A 22,821-nucleotide genomic window follows, 5' to 3' on the forward strand; every position below is an offset into this window, starting at 1 on the left:
AGGAAAAGAAAGAAAAAAAATATTCTACCAAATTTGTTTGAGGCCTTTCAATTTATTACCAAACAAACAAACAAATAATAATATATTTAATGTATAATATTAGGTAGGAGTATCAATATATCCTTCAGAGTTGCAAAATCTTCACGTGCTTTATTCGTTGATAAATTTATTCCAAAATATTTTCCTTTTAAGATTGGTTATATGATTCTCAAAATTATATTAGTGATTCTTTTGACATCTTATTTAGAATGTTAAAGATAGGGACGAAATTAAAAAAAAAAGAAGTAAATTATAAATATTTGTGGGAATGATTTTTTAACTATTTTTTGGGTGTAAACTTTGGGTATATTCAATAATGTCACATTGAAGTAAGTACTTTCTAACTTATTGAGTTTTTTTAATTTTTTAGAATTTTAGAGTTGAGTTGATTTAAATCTAATTAATAATGTGATTTAGTGTAGTAAATTGTTTGAGTTGGAACAAAGGACAAAAGAGCTAATTAATGTGTCCTGTTGCACTTTGTAGGCTCTAAGAGATCGTTTCATCTCCAACAATTTGATAAAGCTTTGGGAATAAGGATATATAGCATTTATATAATGTAAGATGATTGGACTGTTAATTATATTCTAAAGTGATATATATTATTGTGGTGAATCTACAAATTTTTTTAGGGAGAGTTTTATAGATTAAAATATAAATTTTTATATATTAATTTATAATTTTATTATTTTAAAAGGATTTATATTTATATTTTTATTTTTAGGAGTTAAAATATAATTTTACTATATATTAATTTATATTTTCTTTATTTATAAGAGGATTGAATTAAAAAATTTCCATTTGAGGGGCAAAGTGAATTTCACTATATATATTAATTTCTCTATTTATAAAAGAACTCAATTGAAACTTGTTATTTTGAGACCCAAAAGTATTTTCCAACCCCAAAAAATATAAAACCTTTAAAAATTGTTACTTCTAATAAATTATGTACCTATTAGACTTACTCATGTTAAAGCCTGAGTTTTATCTTAATCTTTTTTCCATCATATCTCCAAATGAATAAATTTAGAACAGAAAATTTAACAAGTCAAAATTTATATACTACTTTTACTATCAAGATAAGAAAACGAGTCATAGATGCTCGGATATGAACATTTATTAAAGAAAAATATTTAATGTCACCTCTTTAAAAATATTTATATGAATCAATTGAGCTGTTGTTCGGATTTTATCATGAAAATAACTTAACTCTAATGCAAATTTTCCTAGGTGTCTGCGTCTATATGTATCATCAGCATCTATATATGTATGTGTGTGTCACTATCCTATCCAAAGTTGACATTCCCCACCTCCCCAACCCCACAGTCACATGAAAAACCAATGGGGCATTTTCTTTCGCAAAAAAAAAAATAAAAATGACAGCATGGACCGTACAAGAGAAAAATGTTAGTCACATATCAATTCTCATTGCTTGCCATACCCTATCATTTTCCACCATGCAATGGCTTATCCATATAGAGAGGGGGTTAAATTAACTTTTATTCCTGAATTTGTCAATTAAGTCTATTTCAGTAATAAGTGCGGAAAGTTTAAGTTTAATCTCAAGCAACTTCATCTCTTGTCTCTAATTATAAAGAAAAAAAGTCTATTTTAGTATTTGTAATTTTTTTTAGGTCTGTTTTGGCCACTGAAATTAACAAATATAAAAATTTAATGACATGACATAATTTCAAAGTGTTAGTTCATCAAATCTTGATAAAATTCAAATTCAAATACCACAGCAGACACAAAAAAATATAGATATTAAAATGGACCAAATTGCTAATTTTAAAGACTAAAAGTTATATTAACATATATATATATATATATATTGAATTTTTGATAGATTCTAAGCGACAACTATTTAGTTAAATAGTTTGAAGAATACCACACATGTCAATATCAAATCAAAAGGGTGATTTTGGGAGGTGGCATCCATCCAAATAATCTCAAAGGAACCTTCACTTTTTTTTTAAAAAATTTTTATTCATTATTTTCACTTACTTTTCCAACATTATAATGTATCATCAATACCCTAAATTTCCATATATATATACATATATAAGTTCATCAAAGCTTCAAATCTATCACAAAGCCAAGGCATATAGTAACAAATTAAGTAGCATTTGCTCCAAAACATAGTCTTCAACTTGAAAAAATATATTGGATCGATGGATCGGGTAGCAAAATTGGCGTCACAGAAGGCAGTGGTGATATTCAGCAAGAGTTCATGTTGCATGTGCCATGCAATCAAGAGATTGTTCTACGAGCAAGGGGTGAGTCCAGCTATATACGAGCTTGACGAGGACGCCAGAGGCAAGGAAATGGAATGGGCTCTGATGAGGCTCGGCTGCAACCCATCGGTCCCAGCCGTGTTCATCGGTGGTAGGTTCATCGGGTCAGCTAACACTATCATGACCCTTCACCTCAATGGTTCCTTGAAGAACTTGCTAAAAAATGCCGGTGCTATTTGGCTTTAAATTTTAAAAGAGTTACAATTTCCCCCACAGCATATAGCCCGGCTTTTAATTTGTATTGAAAATAAATCTATAGAGCCTAATGTATCTTTTATATATATATGTACGTGTATATTTTATGCTTTGAAAATTGAACTTTTATTGGAGTTTACTCTTGAAAGTCAAAGCTTTTGACTTTTTTGACCCAATAATTCTTCAAGTTGTTATAATCCTTGTGACTGGTATCAAATCAAAAATAGTTGGATGAGAGGATTTAGGGTCAAGCTTTTCAATTTCAATCTACAAATGTTATCTTTACCTCCTTTTCAATTTTTGAACTTAGTGATTAAGTTCATTTTGATTCCTGAACTTGATAAATGTAAAAGTTTGATGATACCATACTCCAAAATTATGCCACATCATTAAATTTGGATAGAATCCAAGTTTAGGGACCAAAATAAAACAAATTATCAAATTCAAGTGTTAAAATAAACTAATTTTTAATTCAAGAAGTAAAGAATATAATAACCCTTTCTTTTATAAAGTTACAATTACACCACATTTTGTAGTCATGAATCAATATTCCATTCTATAAAATGGTAAGAGAATTTGGAATTTGAGTTTCTATATTACGTTTTACGTAGCAGTGGAAACAAATATATATGTCATTTATATGCATATATTCCATTTTTTTATAAATAAAATCCCGATTGTTTGCTTGAATTATATTCTTGTTAAAGTGTTGTTCCATCAATGCATATATTTTAGGAATCAAGAAATCAAAATTCTTGAACGTATGGCAATGGAATCATTTCCTCATTTGGTTTTAAAGTGATATTAATTTAATTAAATTCCAAATTAAGTATTTTAAGTGAAAGTTATTAGCACTTAAAACATTGCCGAAATAATGACAAAAGATTGCCTTTTATTATCATCACTTTGGGTTTAGGTTCTTCTTCTTTTCCAAATCAATCAAAGCAATTGCAAACAAATTATGCCCATCCCCATGTGGAGAATATTGCTCATCAACGTCATGCCTTTATAAAGTCTCTTTGTCAATTCATTCAGATTATGGTAAAATCTCATTGTCAACCTAAATTTAATTAATCTCTTTTTTCAAATTATATGTATATTTCATCACCAGCCCTTTTCTTTTCTTTTTTTTTAATTATTATATCATTTAATTTCTAATGAGAATTTTAGAAATTTTAAATTTGGACAATTCATCAAAAACCAATCATATATACGCAGGATTGTACCATGGTGGGAGGCAGCGGTCACGATTCCCTCGATTAAATGGAGTAATAATCATTTTAGTCCCTAAAAATTATTAATACTTCCTTTTAAGCTTATTTTTTTTAAATAAAAATATTAATTTTGGCTTATAATTTTATTTTGGTTCCTTCACTACCAAATTCCTTGCTTACATCCTTGTATATATGTATACGTACATGGGAAAGGTTCTTATATTTAGCTATGAAACTCAAAGGGACATTGGTAGCTATGCTCAATGCTTTTAGTTTATCGTTTCATATATTTAGAGTATCGTCAGACATTCATTTTATGCCAATCTTTGATGACAAAAGGATAAAAAAGTAAACACGGAAAGCTATAGCCACTATTTTGAGAATTTTCTACTTTGGGGGTATATATCCACAAAAAGCAGTTCATCAATGTGACGAGTCCTTCAATTCTTAATTGTTCCGTTTCAATTTCAATACATCTTCTTGGGTCTATGGATTTAGTCCTCCTACTATGCTAAATTTAGAATTCAACCCCTTTAATTTGGCATAACTTGATTGTTATTTGCTTTTATTAGTAAATTGAAATTTATAACACCATTAGTTTCTACCGTTAAAAAACATGGTTTTTTTGAGCAACTTTAAGCATCGAACTCGCACTTAAATTTATCATTTATTGAATATTGTTAATTAAATTTAGACATAGTTTTAATCATTTGACCGAATAACCAGAAATATTTTTTTTACTTTATCATTTTAATAAGAGTAACTAACAATATTATTAATTTGAATATGCTAATCATATTATAAAAATAAAAAATATATATTAAGCCAAAACTGGACCCAATTCTCACTTTGCACATTGGTAGATATTTGGTCGACGAAAAAACTAATGAATTTTCAAGTTATATTACGCAATTTGGATCAATGAATATCTTAATAAATGATTGAATCCAAAAAAAATTACTAAATTTTTTATATCATCTCAAATTTTGTTATTAGTTTGTATTATTTGTAAGTTGTGGATTTAATTTATGCATTTTAAATTGATCAATTTTTATTCTTATATTTTTAATGTAGCACCCCAAACCCGGCCCAGACGTTATGACCGGATCCGACATGCCATATCGAAGCATTCAAAACATTTTATATTGTTGATCCAGAAAAACTTACTTAGTGTTTTAAAAGATAATTTCATTATAGGTTAAAGTGAATGGAAGCTGTGCACCAGGTAGGAAACCGGAAAAGAGGTGGTGAGTCCATCGGACTGCTTAAGTACCAAGCTCCCTTCGGATCCAATCCTAGACATGCATACCGCCATTGCCACACCTTAACGTCATGGATATTTCTAGGAAACCGATTTGATTAAGTCATTTTTAGGAAAAGTGATTAATTTTGGAAAATACTTTCATTGCAGAAGCTTTACTTGTTGTCGTGTTATTTTGAAATCAATTGTTGTTTTTGAAAACGCGCCCTAAAGGTATCCAATTTCAAAAGTTAAAATAAGTAATACTTATCTTAGTAATACATATTAAAACCATCAAAAATAATTAAGCGACCTTATTACATTTAAAAACCCAAACCTCAACGTAAATAATAGGATGTCCAGTTCACCAGAAGAAAACCAAACTTTCAGAACGGGTGGCCACTCCGAATTCCCTCATAGCTCCAAGCCCACTATGGTTGGGGATTTCCTGCGTGGATGAAAATAAAAGGGTGAGTTTGGGGAAACTCAGTGTGTAAGGAAAACCCATTCAAAGCCCAAGTCAGCTCAAGCCTATTGGGCCTAAGCCCATTTAGGTAACAGTGGTACTGGGCCAGAGCCCTTTTCAGATTACAATAAACTGGGCCTTAGCCCCTTATTCAGATAACAGTATGACCCATAGACCCATTTCAAAATACATGCAACATCAGTAAACATATACAAGCCCATTTGGGGAGACTACTCAACCCACCAACCACTACACTCCACCCGTACCAGCCATACACTCCATGTGGGGAATAGCTCAACCCACCCAGCCCAACACTCCACAGTTGCAGCCTTGCTGCTCAGTTAACAGTAAATTGAGGCAAAGCCTCCAGTACGTGGACAAGCCACTTTCAGTACTTCCTCCGTCAATATCCCAATCCCATGCATCAGATAATAACAACATGGCATGCAGTAAATAACAACAGTCAAACATGCATTTAGGTCAATTTAACCCTAGGGGTATTTCGGTAATTTATCTCCTAGGGGTAAAACTGTAAATTTTTCACTTTTAAAGGTATTTCAGTAATTTATCTATTTTAGGGTTTTTCATGCATATTCCTACCTTTCACATACTAACAGAATCACTACCGAGGGTTCTTACCGAATTGGGCCCGTTGGCCCATCATTCCAATTTTGGCCCATTAAGCCCAAAAATATCGAGGGCACAGAAATCATGCACTTTGCAGTCCAAATTTTGCAGCTTACCAAAAACATTAATCGATTTACCTCACGAGCATTCGCACACTCGCAAATCTACAAAATACCAGTTTTCGGCATTTCGGCTTTTCGACTTTTACCGATCCAGACTAAGAAAGAGGGTGTTAGTTACACACTTGTTTGCGACGATATGCTGACGAGATCCACACACGAACTGCCTGCAATTGGATTACTAACACATTAATCTAACTATTCAAATACGAACTACGTATTAACCCCTTACAATATTCGGCCAACCACACCTACATATCATAGTAAGCTTATAAGAAATCAATAAGCAACTCATTAACAAATTTTTGTCAATATTTACCACATAATCATAATTTCACTGCAAGCTGTCTTCCTGAGCAACAGTCACTAAATCATTTATAACTGGAGCTACGAAACTCCAAATCAAGTGTCGTTAATTTTCCCTGAAAATAGACTCATATAACTTCTATCCATAAAATTTTCAAAATTTTTGGTTTGGTCAATCAATACCAGATTTTTCTTAAAGTTTCCCATGTTTCACTGTTTGACTAATCTGACCAGTCTTCATTACGAATCAAATTTCTCATTGTACAGAATTCAAAATATGTTCTTGTTTATTTCATTTGAAACTAGACTCAATAAACTTTAATTACATAATTTATTCAGCTTCTAATTCATCTTCCACAATTTATGGTGATTTTCCAAAGTCACGTTACTGCTGCTGTCCCAAGCAGATTTATTACCAAATCACTCTTTCACACCTAACTTGCTTGCTTGTTATTTAAACATGTATATCACCAATCAATCATCACATATCTATGATTTTACTTAAGTATAATCTCCATTTCATCATTTTAAAGCACAACATGTTAGCCGATTTTTCCCCTTAGCATCTAAGGCACATGCATGCTCATTTGTTTGGCTCAACTTCACCTATCTTCCATTTTTCATCAAAAGAACATGAAACAACAACCATTTCCTTCATTTTAATTCATGACTAAATGCTCACAACACAACTAAAAACCAAAATATGCTTCAAGAGTTAAGGTAGAATCAAGAAGAACTCATGAACATCAAGATAGAAGCAAACTACCATGAACTTACCTTCAATTTTCTTCCCCAAGTGACCGAACATTCAAGAGCTTTCTCCTCTCCTTTCTCTTCTCTAACTTTAGGCTATGATGAACAAAGATGGACAAAACTTTATTCTTTTCACCCCTTTTTCTTTTAATAAAATTTCATATTTCATCCATTTAATTCTTTAATACAAAAGACATGAAATTCCAATCATGGAACATTTACCTAACCATTATCATGGAACATTTACCTAACCCATTATCAATTTGTATCAATTTGTACCATAAATTATGGATATCAAGTGCACATTTTGTCTACAACAACATGATGGCTGGCCACTTCATGTAAAATAGGAGGTTTGTCATGCAAATCCTCCTATTTTGCACTCCTATTTATTTGGCCACTTCAATTTAGCCTATAGCATTTTCAAACATTTTCACATAGGTCCTATTTCATAATTTCACCCTCTTTTTCTTATGGAACAAAAATTAACTAAATTTTCCGGGTTCTATCTTAAGCTTGGGCCTTCTAGAGGCCCACTAACATAATTAAACCTATGCCAACATTCACAGAATTCCTGAAAATTGGGGCGTTACAACTCTACCCTCCTTAAAGAAATTTCGTCCTTGAAATTTACCTGATCCAACTAGTTGAGGGTATTGTTGACGCATACTCTCTTCTGATTCCCAAGTAGCTTCTTCCCTTCCATGATTACGCCAAAGTACTTTCACTAACGGGACAGATTTCCTTCTGAGAACCTTAACATCTCGAGCCAATATTTGCACAGGCTCCTCCTCAAAGGTCAAATCAGTCTGTACTTCAATTTCTGCAACTGGCAGTACATGAGCAGGGTCAGCACGATAACGCCTTAACATGGAAACATGAAAAACATCGTGAATCCTGTCTAACTCTGGAGGCAATTCCAACTGATAAGCCACTGGGCTTACTCGCTTCAAAACCCGGTAAGGCCCAATGAACCGCGGACTCAACTTGCCCTTCTTACCGAACCTTAATATCTTCTTCCAAAGAGAAACCTTTAAGAAAACCATATCACCTACTGAGTACTCAATCTCCTTACGCTTCAAATCTGCATACGACTTCTTCCTATCAGATGCTTCTTTTAACCGGTCCCTAATTATTCTGACATTATCCTCAGTATCAGCTACCAACTCTGGTCCAAGAACTTGTCGCTCTCCTAGTTCGGTCCAACAACTAAGTGTACGACACCTTCGTCCATACAGTGCTTCATACGGTGCCATTCGAATACTCGCCTGGTAACTGTTATTTTAAGCAAATTCTGCCAACGGCAAGTAATCCTCCCAACTACCTCGCAAGTCAATCACACATCCCCTCAACATGTCCTCTAGAATCTGAATAACCCTTTCCGGTTGACCATCAGTCTGGGGATGGAAAGCCGTACTAAAATTCAATCGCGTCCCCAACGCCTCATGCAACCTTTGCCAAAACCTAGATGTAAATCTGGGATCCCGATCAGAAATAATTGAAATTGGGACTCTATGAAGTCGCACAATCCCCGCCACATAAAACTTGGCTAACTTTTGAAGTGAAAAGTCAGTACGAACAGGTATGAAATGGGCCGATTTGGTCAACCTATCCACAATCACCCACACCGAGTCTTTCTTTGATGGTGTCAAGGGCAGCCCACTCACAAAGTCCATGGTTAGCCTCTCCCACTTCCAAAGTGGTATCTTCACTGGCTGTAACAGTCCAGAAGGTAATTGATGCTCAGCTTTCACTTGCTGGCATGTCAGACATTTCCCTACAAACTCCGTTACTTCTCGTTTAAGTCCAGGCCACCAGTACAATTCTCGCAAGTCGTGATACAACTTGTTCCCTCCAAGATGCATGGCACAAAGTCCTCCATGAGCTTCTTTCAATATTGTCTGCCTCAAATCAGAGTCCTTTGGAACACAAATTCTTCCTCGGAAACACAGAACTCCTTCGCCATTTAACCCAAACTCAGAAGTTTCCCCTTCCTTAACTTGTTGGAAACGAGCAACCAAAGACTCATCGTTCAACTGCTTTTCCTTAATCTGATCCACCCAGGTTGGCCTCACTTGCAACTCAGCCAATAAACTTCCATCATCATATAGACTCAGACGAGCAAACATTGCTCTCAGATTAGATACAGCTCTACGACTTAGAGCATCGGCTACCACATTAGCCTTGCCTGGGTGATACTCGATCGAACAGTCATAATCCTTAAGTAACTCAATTCATCTTCTTTGCCTAAGGTTCAGCTCCTTCTGAGTCAACAAATACTTAAGACTCTTATGGTCAGTGTATATAATACACCTTTCTCCGTACAAGTAATATCTCCAAATCTTAAGTGCAAATATCACTGTTGCCAACTTTAAATCATGAGTCGGATAGTTCTCCTCATGAGGCTTAAGCTGTCGTGATGCATATGCAACCACCTTACCCTCTTGCATTAACACGCAGCCCAAACCCACGTGTGATGCATCATTGTACACACTAAAATCCTTCCCAGACTCCGGCTGAATTAACACAAGTGCTTCAGTCAGAACTTTCTTCAACTTCTCAAAAGCTTCCTGCTGCTTCTTAGTCTATACAAACGGTACTCCTTTCCTTATGAGTTTTGTTAGGGGTGCTGCCATCACAGAAAAACCTTCCACAAACCTTCTGTAGTATCCTGCCAGTCCTAGGAAACTCCGTATTTCCGACACTGACCTAGGCGGCTTCCACTCCAAAATCGCTTCAATTTTTCGAGGGTCCATCTTAATCCCCTCAGCAGAGACCATATGTCCTAAGAACCTCAACCAAAATTCACACTTGCTGAACTTCGCAAAGAGTTCCTTCTCCCTTAACACTTGCAGCACTATACGGAGATGCTCATCATGTTTCGCTTCAGTTTCAGAATATACCAGGATATCGTTAATAAAGACGACTACGAACTGATCAAAAATGGTTGGAACACACGATTCATCAGATCCATAAATACTGCAGGAGCGTTCGTCAGTCCAAATGGCATAACCAAAAACTCGTAATGACCATACCGAGTCCTAAATGCCGTCTTATGGATATCGCCTCCTTGACCCTTAACTGATGATATCCAGATCGGAAGTCGATCTTAGAAAATACAGAAGCCCCTCTAAGCTGGTCAAACAAATCATCAATCATTGGCAGTGGATACTTATTCTTAATCGTTAGTTTGTTCAACTGGCGATAATCAATGCACATCCGCATCGTACCATCCTTCTTTTTCACGAATAGCACCGGTGCTCCCCATGGAGACATGCTTGGCCTAATGAAGCCCCTATCCAACAACTCTTGAATTTGTGCCTTTAGCTCCATCAACTCCTTCGGTGCCATTCTATACGGTGCGATAGACACTGGTGCTGTTCCAGGCAATAAGCCGATTCCAAACTCAACTTCTCGGTTCGGAGGCAATCCTGGAAGCTCCTCCGGAAAAACATCTTGGAACTCTTTTACGGTCCTAACCTTATCCACTGTCAGTCCTTCATCTTCTGACTGACTTACAAATACCAAATAGACCTCACAACCTTTCCGAATCCACTTTTCGGCTCTTAATACCGACACCACATTGGACAAATAATCCCTTCGCTCACCTATCACCATAACCTCCTCATCCTTTGTGGTCCTTAACACCATTCGTTTAGCTGCACAATCCAGAGTCGCTTTATGCTTAACAAGCCAGTCCATTCCCAAAATGAGATCAAACTTTCCGAACGGTAACTCCATCAGATCTCCAGGGAAAATCCTGCCTTGAGTTTCTAAGGGTACATCCCTATACAGTTTGTCTACCCTAACCGAGTGACCCAAAGGACTTAGTACAGATACCCCACTCACAATCTCCTCAGAGCAGTCCAAGTTGTCCATAATCCGTTTTGTGGCCTCCAAACACACCCCTAAAGATCTCCGCTCTGTTGGCCCGAAGTCGTTCAGAAATAAATCCCCGAACTCCATTGCCCGCACTTGCCCCAGCAACCCTTTCCAGAACACGAAGCATTGCCTATGATAGGGCATTATCCCCGGCACCGCGGTCATAAGACTCTACCTCTGTTGTCGGTGGTACCGGTGCATCCACCGCCGGCATGTCTCGAAGATGAAGATCTCACTCGATGTAACACCCCTTAACCCTAAACCATCACCAGATCAGGGTTACGGAGCATTATCGGACATATTGGACAACTTAGAAATAATTCATAAATAAATAACATTCATAGCATAGTTTAACTTTTAAGTCTTTATAATAGACCCTCGAGGCCCAAAATACGTATTAGGAGTGGAACATTTTTTTTTTCAAAATTTCGACAGCATTTCTGCTTATTTTGTATAAAACCCCTTGCAAGTTCAAACCAAAAACAACCAATACCATATATACTATATAAACTTTTGTACCATTTCATTAGTATAAACATTAAAAATACTAATTACCATTTTTTTGTTACAACAAAAGTCTTGTAACGTTCTGATGTGATCAAAATAACACCTTTGTACATGCCACTTTTAATTCAAAATATGGTACCTACTTATGAAGCTCTTGAGGATGTGATGAGATGAGAGATCTTCTAGTCGACGCTACCTCTTCGAGTCTAACTGTACCTACGCGTTAAAATTAAACGCGTTAAGCCGGTGAAAGCTTAGTAAGCACTACAAGAATAAATAGGCAAATAAATCCCATTTAAAATATTATAATCCATTTTGATCAATATATATTTATATGCATATAAGTTTCTTTAGTTGTATCTTATAATAACAAAATTTAATTTATTATTAATAAGTTATAAAACTTACCTTAGTACATTGATAATTCGCTTTGATTCACAACTTATAACGTTAGCCTAAAGTAGACTTAATAGAACACACTGGATATACGGAACAAATACAGAAGTGCATTATTATGCACAAACGAACAGAGAGCACTTAAGTGCTATACAGAGAGCACAGATGTGCTAAACAGAGAGCACTTAACGTGCTAATAATAGAACAGAGAGCACTAATGTGCTAATAATCAGAGAGCGCGCTAGAGTTTCTTAATGGCATGCCACTAATATCCTAGTAGTTCTAGATTCATCTACTTGGGCATTAAAACTGAATTTCATACATTTAAATACTTTGCATAAATATCTCGAAAAAGATTTTTCATTTCTTCATCATTACAATTTAGTACATATTACACAATTCACAAATATCACATCTTTTTCACACATATACTTTTGTCACAACATTATTACTTAATGTTCAAACAATATAATTTCTTATATTCTCCACTTATAATTTTATTTTCAAATTTCATAATTCCATAATCTATTATTATTATTATTATTATTTATTTACTTATAAATTTAAATATATACATATATATTACATTTTTATTTCTAAATAATTCTATACTACAATATAAACATCTAAATAAAATTAATTTTAAAAAAATCTTGTAGTACTTACAATAAAAAGATTGAGATGATGTCTTCCTTCACTCCTTAGCCTTCCCTTTTCCTTTTTCTTCAATTAGGTCCTCTCCTTTCTTTTCTCTCTTCAATTTCATATAAAACATATAACATTTATATGTTAGAGAAAATAATTAAATGACTTTCCTATGCTATTAAAAAAAAATAAACATGTATGATATAATAAATTTATCATTTCTTACATTAACTTACATTTCAATTTATTCCATAACTAAAATTATTTCCATTTCTATTATAATCTATGCTTTATTTTTATTTAAATTCTACTTATAACTTAGTTTAACTCCCAAATTTTCACTAATAAACCCCAATTTCAAACTTCTTATAATTTACTCCTTATTGCAATCTATTTCACAATTCAATCTTTTTTTTCTCAATTCTAATTTGAATTTTTCATAAGTTCAATCTCTAATTTATCCATAAATTCAACAATAACTATATATAAAAAAATCTAATAACTCTCAAATTTTCAACATATACCTAATAGTATTTTGTTCTAGGATCATAAAAACTCAATAATTACAAGAAAATGAATTAAATTGACTTACCAAATTGAATTTGAACCCTTGAAATCTCAAAAAAAAATTTCGTTTTTCTTTCTCCTTTTTTCTCTATTTCGTCCCTGCGATTCTGTTTGTTTCTTTTTTTCTATTTTGTTTCTTTACTTTTCTTATGTTTTATATATTATATATAATATAATATAATATAATAATATAATATATTATATATTAATACTTAAATATTAAGTTAATATAATATATAATATATATTTTTATATAAAAAAATATCTTAGATTTTTTTTCTTTCAACATTAAACCGACTCATTTAATAATAAGGGCATATTTACCTATTTAGTCCTTTTTATTTTCTTTAATCTATAATTAAACTTTCACACTTATTTCAATCTAATCCTTTTTCCTAATTACTTCTAATTAAGTCAAATTCACCTAATCAAAACCTAATTAGACACACAACTACTTCGTAAATATTTGTAATAAATATTTACGAATCCGATTTATCGGAACGGAGTCCCGAGAATGCATTTTTTTCTTTTTTTTTTCTTTTTAACAATTTAACTATATAATCAATAAAATTTTCCTATCAAAATTTTTATGCAGTATTCCTATCATAATATAGACTATGCCACAATATTAAAATAATTTTTCTTTCTAGATCGGATTTGTGGTCACGAAACCACTATTCTGATTTTTACTGAAAATGGGCCATTACACTCGAGCACTTCCTCGGCTTCGTCCACGGCCTCTTGTACTCATATCGTATTATCTTGATTATGAATTTTTATGCATCAATTAATATTCCAGTGTTTATTACAAATGTTTTATGAATCAGACAGTAGTTCAAAGTTTGTTTTCGCAGAATCGAAGTCTAGCTACAGTTTCAGTCTCTTATCAAATTTTTCTATGGTTTCAGTATCATCCTATCTAGAGTAACCTAGTAGGATTTTAGTATAGACAGATAATTCAGGAAAATATTCAGAAAAGTTCAGAGTAATACTTACAGGCTTGGGCCGGAGATTCGGAATGCCATCTTCTAAAGATCTAAATTTTGAAAATCGCGTTTTTCGCAATCTTTATAATTTTTTTTATTTTTGAAAATCTTTTTTTTTTGAAAACCCATTCCACAGCCGAGTTGTTGCAACCTAGGCTCTGATACCACTAAATGTAACACCCCAAACCCAGCCGAGACGTTATGACCGGATCCGACATGCCACATCGAAGTATTCAAAACATTTTATATTGTTGATCTAGAAAAACTTACTTAGTGTTTTAAAAAATAATTTCATTATAGGTTAAAGTGAATGGAAGCTGTGCACCAGGTAGGAAACCGGAAAAGAGGTGGTGAGTCCATCGGACTGCTTAAGTACCAAGCTCCCTTCGGATCCAATCCTAGACATGCATACCGTCATTGCCACACCTTAACGTCATGGATATTTCTAGGAAACCGATTTGATTAAGTCATTTTTAGGAAAAGTGATTAATTTTGGAAAATACTTTCATTGCGGAAGCTTTACTTGTTGTCGTGTTATTTTGAAATCAAATGTTGTTTTTGAAAACGCGCCCTAAAGGTATCCAATTTCAAAAGTTAAAATAAGTAATACTTATCTTAGTAATACATATTAAAACCATAAAAAATAATTAAGCGACCTTACTACATTTAAAAACCCAAACCTCAACGTAAATAATAGGATGTCCAGTTCACCAGAAGAAAACAAAACTTTCAGAACGGGTGGCCACTCCGAATTCCCTCACAGCTCCAAGCCCACTATGGTTGGGGATTTCCTGCGTGGATGAAAATAAAAGGGTGAGTTTGGCGAAACTCAGTGTGTAAGGAAAACCCATTCAAAGCCTAAGTCAGCTCAAGCCTATTGGGCCTAAGACCATTCAGGTAACAGTGGTACTGGGCCAGAGCCCTTTTCAGATTACAATAAACTGGGCCTTAACCTCTTATTCAGATAACAGTATGGCCCATAGGCCCATTTCAAAATACATGCAACATCAGTAAACATATGCAAGCCCATTTGGGGAGACTACTCAACCCACCAACCACTACACTCCACCCGTACCAGCCATACACTCCATGTGGGGAATAGCTCAACCCACCCAGCCCAACACTCCACAGTTGCAGCCTTGCTGCTCAGTTAACAGTAAATTGAGGCAAAGCCTCCAGTACGTGGACAAGCCACTTTCAGTACTTCCTCCGTCAATATCCCAGTCCCATGCATCAGATAATAACAACATGGCACAAAATATCAAAGATAATTATATATGTACATGTCACAAAATATATTATTCTCTTACTGTTTCTTCATAAGCATATATCATTCATTTCGTTATATCAATATTTCATGCACCATCATTTCCTTATATCTTGTATATATTTATTTCGGTAATAGTTCTATTAAACTTAACATAAATTAAATTCCATGTACCTATACTTATTTCATTTATCTATCTTCTTAATTATTTCATACAACTATTTTGTACATATATTTCCATATGACCAATTCCTGTAAACATTTCACACAACCATTTCATATAACCATTCCATCTGATACATATTACCTGAATATCGATTGTTCTGTAACACCCCCTAACCTTAAACCATTCCGGAAGAGGGTTATGAAGCATTACCGGAGTTTACAGAATAATTACACACAATTCTATTACTTTCTTATGTTCATGTCAAAACTGTCTTCTTGAGCAACAGTCACTAAAATATTTATATCTGGAGCTATGGAACTCCAAATTAAGTTTCATTAATTTTCCTTAAAACTATACTCATATACCTTTCTACCATAAAATTTTCAGAATTTTTGGTTTAGCCAATTAGTACAGTTTATTTCTAAAAGTTTCCCCTATTTCGCTGTCCAACAGTTCTGACCTCTCTTCACTAAAATTTATTTATCTCATAATTCAGGACTCAGATGATGTTCCTGTCTATCCCTCTTGAAAATAGACTCGATAAAGATTTTAACTATATAAATTAAAACTCATAATTATTTTTTATAATTTCTAATGATTTTCTAAAATCAGAACAGAGGATCTCGAAGTCATTCAGACTCTGTCTCACAACAATTTAAATATCTCATAACATAAAATCCAATTGCATGTACCGTTTCCTCTATATGAAACTAGACTCATCAGGCTTTAATCTCATATTTATTCAGCCCTTAATTCAATTTGCATAATTTATGGTGAATTTTAAAAGTTACACTACTGCAGTAACCCAAAACTGCCAAGGCCATATTTATTCATTCACCACTATTATTCACTAAATCCATACAATATCATTTCATCCTTACATTTACAATTTCAAAATGACACACACATAAGACATCCTAGGTACATGCAATTACCAATAATTAACACACTTTACCTTAATGAATTCGTGATCGAACTGGGATGTTGATTCAACGTTCTATCTTTACTAAACCTGCGCACGGAAACAAACCTACGCTGAGTATGGTATACTCAGTGGTATTTCCATAATCCGAACACTTAATAATATAACAATTAAACTTAAAATCACAATAACAATTATAAGTATTCATTTATTTGTTTTATAGATAAAATTCATTTACGTACCATAAAAATTCTATACAAGTCATATAACAAACACAATAACATATTTGTTCAATTCTTTTCATTTACTTACCGTATAAATTCTATACAATATATTCACAATTCACTTGTTTTCACACTTTATTTCTTAACAATAAACCATTTTAATTCATTCTAACATCAATCATCATCCATTTGAACTTCACTCATTTCATGAACCTTTTGGTTCATGTTTTCAATCTCATATCTCAATTTCAATTCTCAATTCAATTTCTCATTTCATTCCAATAGCTCAATCAATCAAATTCACTCGACTTATCTTTTCACTTATTTACCCCTATTAACAAGACTCGGACTCTGATAGATACGCGGATTCCTCCCAAACACACCAGAATATCCAACCCAAACACACCAGAATATCCAACCCAAACACACCAGAATATCCAACACAAACACACCAGAATATCCAACCCAAACACACCAGAATATCCAACCCAAACACACCCGGATTATTATAAATCCTCCATAACACACCAGTAAATCATATCTTCCCAAACACACCCATAAGGCATTAAATGCCTCTTCGGATAAACCGAAGTATATAATAATAGAAACATCTTCTCGGCCGAACTACAAATCTCCTCATCATATCACAAACCCAATGGCATGCCATTTGTATCCAATCTGGTCCGATACTGTTAATAGGGTATTTGATTCACTTTCTCAATTAAATAAATCTTTCATCAATATACCATTCTAATAATCACATATTTTCACACATTTTCACAATTTCATACATTTTCATTCAATTCAACAAATATATTTCAATTATTCACATTAATTCATAATCCAATATAACTCAATTCACTTTTCAATATCAAATATTCAATTATCACAAATCTCATATATTCATATCAATTCCCTCATATTTCCAATCAATATAATTTTTCAATAAAACATTCAATCAATATTTAAATTTTTACATAGATCATATATATATATTATAATTTCAATCAATATAAATTCAATCAAAATGATTTCAATCAATATAAATTTGATAAATTCACCACATACCAAAATCAATCCATTTCAATTGTAAAACATCATAATTCTAACACTAACAATTGTCATATGTATATAAATATAACAAATAATGACTGAGTTCGGATTATAGAAATACAAACCGTATTTTCCGAGCTTTTCCAAGCTTTTCCTCGTCGACTTTGCTATTTCCTTACTTAGCCGAAACTTCTCGAGACAACATTAGCTACGGGAATTAAAACAATTCATATTTGTTAATTCACTACTAATTTATATCTAATTAATACAATTTTTATTCAATTTCTACTTTAATTTCAATTTAATCTTAACTAGATTCACTTACTTTTTCTATCTCAATTCATACTTCATTTCTATTCAATTTTTAACCAAACTTAGACATAATTATCTATTTTTCATCATAAAACCATAATTTTGAAATTCTTTCAATTTAGTCCTTAAAGCATAAAACTTATGAATCACTTTACAATTTAATCCTTTTTTCATTTCTAACTTGAATTTCTATCAATTTAGCCCTTAATTCATCTTTTTATTCAAAAAGAATAATATCTAAAAATCTAAAAACTTTCAAAATTTTCACTTAAATCAAGTAGTATTCATATCTAGGATTCCATAAACTCAAAATTTACAAGAAAATAGGCTAAATTGACTTACCAAATTAACTTTGAACCTTGAAACCCCAAATTTTTCTTTTTCTTTTTCTTTTTCTTTCTTTCTCCCCTGTTTCTTCTCTGTTTCGTTTCCACATTCTGTTTCTTTTCACTCTGTTTCTTTCTTTTATTTCCTTTTTATTTACTTTACTTTTAATAATAATATATAATATACCTATATAATAAGCAAACATATATGTGTATTACAAGTGTATGTATATCATTGGTACACATAAATTTTTCTTTTACCACACACTTGTCTTACTTTTATGCATTTTATAATATAATATCAATTTAAATAATAATAACAATAACAATAACAATTAAATATAAAACTATAATAAATAATAATAATTTAATATATATTTTAACACATAAAAATCTCAGATTTTTAGGTTTATGCCGCCTCACTTAGGACAAATGGCATAATTGCCATTTTGGTCCTCTTCATTTTCTTTTAATCTACAATTCAACTTTCATCATTTATTCAATTTAGTCATTTTTCCTATTTACTCTTAATTAAGCTAAATTTACTTAATTAAACTCTAATTAACCACTCATTTTACTTCGTAAATATTTTTAATAAATATTTACGAATCCCTTTTTCAGAAACGGAGACCCAAAAATACACTGTTTCGGTAACGGTAAAATTCGGGTTATTACAATTCTCTCCCCCTTAAGAAATTTCTTCCTCGAAATTTGCCTAAAAGACAGGTGGGGGTTTTGCGATCTCACTGTTTCTTTCGGTTCCCATGTTGCTTCCTCGATGATATGACTTTACCATTCAAGCTAATATCTCAACTGACTCTTTTTTTTTTATATTTTACATGGCCCAACAGAACAAGAACTCAATTTCTTTTTCAACCCGATCTTCAAAATTTTCTTCCAAACTGAATCTTTAAGAAATATCATATCACTAACAAAATACTCGATATCCTAACGTTTCAAGTCCACATATAATTCTTGTCTGTCAAAACTCAAAACTGCTTTCAATCTATCTCGAATCACTTCCACTTTTCTTCAATTTCACAAATTAAACAGTTCCGCATATTCTTTTTCTCACTTTATTTAATTAGATCTCATGCAGTTTTACATCATAATCATTCAGAACTTCATACAGTGCTGAAAACTGTTATTACATACCCAGAACTTTTTGTACTTGTTCTATAATTAGAGTATAAACCATGTATCTCAATAAAAAATAATAAAAACCACCATACCATGAAATCTGATAATCTCAGAAACCTATATTTCAAACAATTATTAAGAAATTTATTCATACCTGAATAGAATTTGCAGACTTTACCATACCTTCGACGATTATTCAAATACCGTATTTCTTTTTTTAAAGATCGAGGTAATTCCAATTCAAACCCATAGAAATTATATCCCACTTCCATTCTGATATCCTTTCTAGCTGTAACAGTTCTGAAGATATCTGTATCTGATATAAACATTTATATGTAAATTCAAAGTATTGCTTTTCTTTTCCCAGTCTTCAATACATCTGTCTCAAATTACTGTACATCTTATTCTTCCAGAATGCATAGACATAGTACTACTATAATTTCATGCAAATTCTCCTGTATATGTTCTGAATCTCTCTGTTCAACTTTTATTTTTAAATAGCAAACAACTATCATATCTAATCCGAAATGTTTTTAATCAGAAATCATCTGTATACTATATCCATTTAACCGATAACTCATTACCACATTTCTGAACTTTGCAGACCTGCTATAGAGAAGTAAGTTTAACCTTTATTTCGACTAGAATTGAGCGATCATCAGATAATGACAATAGAGTGTTCATAGTTCATATCACAAAGCAAAACTTTCAATGCTGAGTATTCATAACTCCATTTGCTTTTTTTTCCTGGATGATATTCAATTATCAAATCATGATCTTTTAGTGCAAAGACAACATGTATCAAATAATTATTCTCATGTAATTCTAACTCTCCAAAACATGATTCATTAGTTTTCTTTCTTGCATCAAAACACTGCTATCCCTGTAAATCACAAGTTTCTTCACCGGATTTCAGACTAAACCAGAACTAATGCTTCAGTTAACTGAGCTTTCAACTAATCAAAACCTTGCTAACGTCTATCAGATCATTCCAATTCCACATCTTTCTGTAATAACCGACTAGTTTTAGAAAACCTCTGATTTCAAATATATTTTCACTATCATTTCAGTTACAAAATCTATAGCACATTCAACTTCTTCAATCAACAATAGTTCGGGCAATTCTTCTGGAAACACATTAGAATTCTCTTGCACTATTGCCACTGATTTAAACCTTAACTTAAATACTTTAATATTCAATACATAAACGAGGTAAATATTATGACCCCTTTCCGGCATATATCTGTGTTGGCATGTTCAATATCACAATAAACAATTAGCTCAATCTTCTCTGATTCAACAAAACATTTCATCATTCTATCCTTGTAGTATAATATACTTTTGCTTATAATTTACCACCATATCATGCAGAATTAACCATTCCATTATTGAGATTATATCAAACAGTAAGAACATCAAATCGATCAAAAAATAGTAGTATCATTATCAAACAGTTCTTGCAGATCTTATCAGCCCATAATACTAATCTGAAAAATTTAATGCTTCAACCCAAAAATTTCAGCAAACCCAAAAGGCAAATCTTTAATAGATACTGAACTTATGTAATCATAGGAATAGTCAAACCAAGATCAATTTAAAATAATCATATTAGTGTCGATAAAGAAGGAAATACCTGTAATGATATCCGATAGAGAAACATCTTCTTATATACAATTAATATATGCCCTGACTGATATTCATTCTCTAGATTTTATAGTGAAATCCTTTATCACACTTCGACTACCACTTGCATTTCTGGGTTACAAAGTAATCTACCTCTAATAACTGTAGTATTCTGTCTTGAAATTTAAATAATATATCTTTCAACTCTCTTCAATCAATCAGTAAGATAATGATCAAAAGAATCATATCTAACTCATATTCTGCTCTTTATACTACATTTTTCGACTTTATATTTTCATTTTAAACCATCTTCAAACCACTTGTATCATACAGTTTCTATCGGAATATACCCTCTGATATATTTATTTAATCAAACAAATTCCCTTCATACACAGTTGCAGTTATATGATCCTGTTTAAGCTTCAAGAATTCTGTACGTTTCTGATCAAGAAATCTCTGACTGATATATATATTTTTCTTTCAGAACTCATCTCAGAAAATTTTCAAATAACCCTTTTCTTAATTACAACATAATCAATGTTTTCTACCACTGGTAAGCTGAATCTTTTAACAGGAATATCATACCCTTCTAACATTTAATCGGTGATCAGAACAATTCATTTACAATCCCGAAAATATTCTCTAACCAGATTTCAGTTCTTTCAAGATCATTCTCAACTGTAATTCTCAATTCATCCACACCATATATATACATGTCCAGATCATTAACAGCAGATAACTTACCCGTTCAGACAAGCTCTATACCTTGAAGCACTTCGGGAACCGATTAAGAAACAGGAGGGGCAGATATCATAACAAATACAATTTCTTCTATTTACTGAAGAACATCAGTTATAATTCTAAATAATTATGTATCATTTTTTTTCTATTATTTCATCAGTCATCATTCAGTAATTAATTACCCATTGAGTTTATACCCATTGTTGTTGATTCAGTTTTCATCTAATTCACGAGACTATTCGTCTCCAGTACACATTTCATAATCAATACCATCGATATTTTTGTCTAACATTTTCACTATAAAACAGTACCAAACAAATATATCAGCATCCGATCCCGACTCAATTTCGACTCAATTATGGCATGTACCTCTAGACTCAATTTCGAGCTCGATTTAGTCCGAGAATTAGCTAAACCTGAATAGCTCTGATACCAATAATTTTAACACCCCCTAACCCTAAACCATTTGGGAAGAGGGTTATGGAGCATTACCGGAGTTTACAGAATAATTACACACAATTCCATTACTTTCTTATGTTCATGTCCAAACTGTCTTCTTGAGCAACAGTCACTAAAATATTTATATCTGGAGCTATGAAACTCCAAATTAAGTTCCGTTAATTTTTCTTAAAACTAGACTCATATACCTTTCTACCATAAAATTTTCAGAATTTTTCGTTTAGCCAATTAGTACAGTTTATTTCTAAAAGTTTCCCCTATTTCGCTGTCCAACAGTTCTGACCTCTCTTCACTAAAAATTATTTATCTCATAATTCAGGACTCGGATGATGTTTCTGTCTATCCCTCTTGA

At 32.6% G+C, this 22,821-nt stretch overlaps 1 protein-coding gene and 1 long non-coding RNA gene across 2 annotated transcripts; one reads left to right on the forward strand and one right to left on the reverse strand.

Annotated features, from left to right (window-relative positions):
* The first annotated feature begins 2,117 nt into the window (after positions 1-2,117).
* LOC107935140 (monothiol glutaredoxin-S10) lies at positions 2,118-2,676 on the forward strand. The gene has a single exon (XM_016867694.2). The coding sequence runs from the start codon at positions 2,211-2,213 to the stop codon at positions 2,517-2,519; it is 309 nt and encodes a 102-aa protein (XP_016723183.1). The 5' UTR covers positions 2,118-2,210; the 3' UTR covers positions 2,520-2,676.
* A 13,920-nt stretch (positions 2,677-16,596) lies between these two features.
* LOC121206426 (uncharacterized) lies at positions 16,597-18,556 on the reverse strand. Its single transcript, XR_005901478.1, has 3 exons — positions 18,523-18,556; positions 17,994-18,076; positions 16,597-16,681 (listed from the first exon to the last, which is right to left on the reverse strand). It is a non-coding gene; the product is annotated as an uncharacterized lncRNA (long non-coding RNA).
* Between the last annotated feature and the right edge of the window lie 4,265 nt (positions 18,557-22,821).

Source organism: Gossypium hirsutum, chromosome A09 (assembly GCF_007990345.1).
Source record: "Gossypium hirsutum isolate 1008001.06 chromosome A09, Gossypium_hirsutum_v2.1, whole genome shotgun sequence".
NCBI lineage: Eukaryota > Viridiplantae > Streptophyta > Magnoliopsida > Malvales > Malvaceae > Gossypium > Gossypium hirsutum.

What these genes read in the sequence shown, in the direction of transcription:
- LOC107935140 (XM_016867694.2), top strand. Translation starts at nt 2,211, where the DNA reads ATGGATCGGGTAGCAAAATTGGCGTCACAGAAGGCAGTGGTGATATTC.